The 5,522-nt window shown below is 35.5% G+C and overlaps 1 protein-coding gene across 1 annotated transcript in view; it reads left to right on the top strand.

Moving 5' to 3' along the window:
• The window catches only part of GABRB3 (gamma-aminobutyric acid type A receptor subunit beta3), a 502,491-nt gene that overhangs the window by 431,805 nt on the left and 65,164 nt on the right, over window positions 1-5,522 (top strand). The window contains exon 6 of the mRNA XM_007945974.2: window positions 717-854. Within this exon, the coding sequence (XP_007944165.1) occupies window positions 717-854 (138 nt within the window). The remainder of the gene's footprint in view (window positions 1-716; window positions 855-5,522) is intronic.

Genomic DNA, 5,522 nt, shown 5'->3' on the forward strand with positions numbered 1-5,522 from the left:
TGCGACTATGGTCCCAAGCCCGCAGGATCAACTACTCGGTCCCTCTGGGTAGCTGGCTGTGACCAAGTAATGACCATAACCTTGCCCCTTCTCAGCTCTACTATACACCTGGGAATTCTGATCATTCACATGAACTTATAGGCCCAATTTTTCAATAATTTTTGAAGCTAATTGTTATTTCAGAATTCCTCATACTAGAACCCTCTTGTTCACATGCAATCATCTTCTCCACTGCTGTTAAAAAAAAGTTGCCATTGAGTTGACTCAGCTTTGACTCATGGTGACCCCATTTCTGCATTATGTCCAGGCAAACTCTATATCAAGTTTTACATGCCCTTGACTTTTCAACACCAGCTCAGTACCAAGCAAGCAGCCGAGGTAAATGGATATTTGAAAGTTATTGCTTCAATGACTGGTTTTCTGTTAGAAAAATGCATTAAGCAAATCTACTTTATGTATAAGAAAGCTGTTACCATATTTTTCAGCATATAACACACCCACATGAATAACATACACATGCATATAATGCACATCATGCACATAAGAAACTTAATGCTTGAAGAGGTTGTGCAGTTTCAAAAAAAAAAAAATCATGTGTGCATGGTTTGCATAAAAATATAATAGTTCTGTTTCACAGGCACCAGTTTCTTTAGCCTTGCAATGACACACAGTGATGATGCTACTGTCCCCTTGTTCCTGCTTCTCTCTCCTGGCAGATGGCTATACCACAGATGACATTGAGTTTTATTGGAGAGGTGGGGACAAGGCTGTCACTGGAGTGGAACGAATAGAGCTCCCACAATTCTCCATTGTGGAGCACCGCCTGGTCTCAAGAAATGTCGTCTTTGCCACAGGTGAGTTCTGTCTCCACTCTCACTACCCAAGGTACACAGTCTGTTATGAGATGCACTATAACTGACTTAGAGTAGCAGGTTATCCAGATCACTCAGTACTGTGTCATCTCGTGCCCTTTTCTACATAGCTCAAGGGATTTGCCTGAGTAGGTGATGCTCTCTGTGGCTATTTAACAATTAAAAGATTGAGGGTAAAATTAACAGGAGACAGGAAAGAACTAGGAAGTAAACCAGAGGAGTTAGAGCTATTCTCCTTCCAGAGGTAAGCTACCTTTCTGAAACAGTGGTCAGAAGGTTGTGTTTTAAACCCACCAGCTACTCCTTGAAAGGAAGACTGAGCAATCTACTACCATAGAGATACTGCCTCAGAAATCCAAGGAGGGGCCGCTATGAGTCAGAATTGACCCCACAGCAGTGACTTTGGTTTAGTGATCTAGAAGTGTTGTGTCCCAACCTATGATTGGTTTAACCACTGGATACTGGAGGCTTAACTCTCTTTGGGTCATGATGGGCATTCTTTCCATGACTGCATCTATCTCCAATTGCTAACCAATCCAATTATAATTCATATTCAGTGGCATTCTGGGAATAGGCAATGACATAGGAGACCAGGTCCTACCTTCAGGACCTTCTAATCTTGGGGAAATTCTCAGTAGACCATCCTCCTTTAACTGATATTTCCCAAATAATTTCACACAGTTTCTTATGTAGTTGATGTTTAGCAGGAATTCAACCTTAGTAAGCAACCTTAAATATAATCAAGAGACAATATATACATCGCTTAAGAACTCACTACCAGAGCTTTTTCCTCATTCTGGAAATATATAGTAGTGTGACCTTCAGCAATTTATTGAAACTCTCTGAAAAACAGGAATATCAATAGTGTCTAATTCATAGGGTTATCAAAAGAAATATATAAATTAATATAAATAAAGGGCCTAAAATAATGGCTATTCCACAGTAAACTGATTAGCTACAAATTAAAATGTGTAGGACCAAGAATGTATATTTTGAGGGAACTGAGAATAGACACTAGAGTGGCTGACTAGAGGTTTGCATAGTAGCAAACTGTAACATTATTTTCCTGGACTATTGGACATGATGTAACTAACTCCCAATTGTTTGCTTGAGGGTTTATTAAGAGAAAGAATTCTTGGGATTCATTTCTATATTCTTAATACATATCCCATTGCCTAATTCACTTGATAAATAGTTTGAAAACTGAACCGTTACCAAATTGAGAAAAGAAATCTGACCGTGATTACTAAGTATATAATCAACTCTAGTAAAATGAAACATTTTTACAAAAGAAATTATATATAAATTAATGACATTATATATATAAATATTTAATGTACTAAAATGTTATATGTTAAAGAAAAATACACATAATGCATGTGTTAGCTATGTTAGTCATGTTTTAAAGACATTAAGTGATTGAGTTAGTTAATATAAGCAGATAATTATTTAGTTCCTACTAGGATTAAACACTCCTCGGAAGGAAGATGGGCAATCTGTTTCTCTAGTGATACTGCCTCGGAAACCCAAGGAGGGGTTGCTATGAGTCGGGTCCGACTCGAGGGAACATAACAACAACAACAACAACAAGTATTAAGCAAATGCATTTTGAAAAAAAAGAAAAGTTATTTCAATCTTTTTGCTACTCAAAAAAATGAAGCAAGATTGCATTACTTTAACTTCTAATCATAATAATGGTATTCTTTATTACAATTTTATAGTGACTTGTTTTAAAATATGTGTTCACTAATGTCATTTAGAGACTGAGAGTTGATAAACATATTAGCCTGAATTAAAATACAGGAAAACTGATGTCAAGGAATAATAATGATTTGAGTAATTTTACATTGTAAAATAGAAGAGACAGAGATTAATCTGTAAGGTCCTTGATATATAGGAATGCCTTATACATTTTGAGAATTTTTTTGATAAATATTTTAAAATTAGTCTTTTTAAACTGTTTTTAAATGATCATTTCCAACATGTTTGCATGTTGATTCTATAAGGGCTCTTACAATTATGCCAATAAGGATGATGACAAACATTCTCTGTAGTCTCATTCACAGGTAGCTGTGTCACCTTAAACTCTGATATGAATGGGCCTTACACTCTTGATGGAGAACACTTATTTACTAGTTCCTAATAACTGACATTGGGATTGAGGCTTCCAATTTCCAAACACAGGCCCCTGGGATTGCTTAATCTAACAGCCAGCAATCATCTATGGCAGAAAATTAACCTTTTGCCTATTGTATACATTGCCACCATACAATATTTTCTTTAAGCCTCTGTCATTGTTAGGTGCCATCAAGCAGCCCCTGATTCATGGCAACTCCTTACACATCCTCAGCCTCCACCAAATTCCAAAAGCTTTTAAAGACTGTCTTCTGCTACAAGGTAGAATCCAGGTTTCTTACTCCATGTCCACGTCTAGCTCCAGCTTCCACTGTTTCTATAGTTTTCCTCACAAGTCTTTCCAACTCCAAACTGTTAGTTGTTGCATGTAATGCTTTTTATTTCCTCCCAACAACTCATGCCTGAGTTTCTACCTAAAGATTTTGTTCCCTTTTGATATGTTTTCTTTCTCCAAATCCTGCATATTCATCAATAGAAAGTTCAGATGCCAGAACTTCTGTCAGTCTTCCTTCAGTGTTTCTGCCAATTATTATTATTATTTTTTCCTTTGAGAAAGCTTTGAATTACGCCCTGACTGCATCATTCCTCTATCAATCTGTATCGTTATTATCGTATGTATGCAAATATTTAGTTAATATCTTTTGAATTAATGTATTTGTTTACAACCATATATTTAAGATTCCCACCAGATTCCCAAATTCCAAAATCCTGATTCTCCTAGAAGTCAAACAGGAAAGAGAAAAAAAGAAAATAATTTATTTTCATTGGGCCCATTTTACACCATTCATTACTAAAATCTACTGGATTTATTAGAAAGTTTTGGATCTGTTACCAATATTCTTTCTTTATCCACAAATGCATTTTTAATGATACAATTTCTAGAGTAAGTACTTAGATTCTTTGGCACCTACCAGCTATAGGATTGAGTCAAATCTGAAAACACACCTGGACCAGTCTTTCCAAGAAAGCGAAGGGAGGCCAAATGGAAGGAAATCTAGAAGGGCAAAGGGAAATAATGCTTGAGGGGTCCAGTCAGTCCTCCAGCTTGCTGTTACCACAATTGGAAATAAAGTGCCATCTCAGCCCTGATTTAATCATTTAAATGAAGAATGCATTTACTATAGTCAATAGCAATAGTACATTCAGATTTCTAATTCATTTAATACAATTCTGTAAAACCCTCTAAGACTTGTGGTTGAATTTCTGAAAATATTGTAAATATAATTTTAAAGTAAGTACAAATTTATATTAGTCCAGGTCTTTGAAATTGCTTTGATTTAAACCTGAAAACATATTGGTCTTATAAGTAAGCAATGGGAATATTGCAAAACAATTTTACTGAACTTTTAAGCAAGTTCTAAATAAACTATCCATAATGATCTAGAATTTGAGGTCTGTACATATCTTTGAGAAAAAAGTTTTTTTTTTTTTTTTTTTAAATATTCAATCATAATTTTCTGATTAGTGAATTTAAAATCAGAGATCCAAACAGGTATCTAAATAAAGGAAACATTCTCATTCTTGTATGTAATTTTTGTTTACTTAAAAATAATAAATATTATATGTTAAGAATATGCCAAACATTTCCAATTAAATGCACTTAAACTGATCCCAATGTATCAAAAATGTGAGAATTTTAAATAAATTGTCCTACCTCAGTTGGTGAAACTTCTAATAAGCTTTACTTAAGTAAGACTTAAATAGAACTTTTTTCATAGTTCCTTTTTTTTTTTTTTTTAACAGAGATTTATAGATTGTTACAGCCTTTACTGGTAATTTTAAAGCTCTATAGCTCTTCTCTAAGTGCATAAACAAAAAAATAGAAAAAAATATCAATATATTGCCAAATGAATAATAATAAAGTCAACAATCATGTAACCACCATCAGGTCAAGAAGTAGAATGTATTCAGTCTCCCAGACATCCCTACTATGAACTCTTCTAATTTCTTCAATTCTCTCCTTCACAAAAGTAACACAATTTTTCTCACTATAGTTGTGTCTGGTTTTGAACCTTATTTAATGGGATAGCAGATTTTAGATTGTTTTGTGACTCCCTTTTCTAACACAATATTATATTGGAAACTTTGTTTGTCACTGTGGTTCATCAATTTTCTTTTATTACTGTGTAAAATGTTGTTATGTTGTTAAGTGCTGTCGAGTCATTTCCGACTCATAGCGACCTCATGCACAGCAGAATGAAACACTGCCCGATCCCGCGCCAGTCCCACAATCCCTGCTATACTTGAGCCCATCATCGCAGCCACCCACCGTGTCAATCCATCTCGTTGAAGGCCTCCCCCTCTTTTGTCGACCCTCCACCCTACCAAGCATGACATCCTTCTCCAGGGAATAGTCTCTTCTTACAACATGACCAAAAGAGGTGAGACGAAGTTTGGCCATTCTTGCTTCCAAAGAGCATTCTGGCTGCACTTCCTCCAGGACAGATCTGTTAGTTCTTTTAGCAGTCCATGGTACTTTCATCATTCTCCGCCAGCACCACAACTCAAAAGCAT

The sequence above is a fragment of the Orycteropus afer genome, unplaced genomic scaffold (genome assembly GCF_000298275.1).
Source record: "Orycteropus afer afer isolate SDZICR_OR568_19922 unplaced genomic scaffold, OryAfe1.0 scaffold00146, whole genome shotgun sequence".
Taxonomy (NCBI): domain Eukaryota; kingdom Metazoa; phylum Chordata; class Mammalia; order Tubulidentata; family Orycteropodidae; genus Orycteropus; species Orycteropus afer.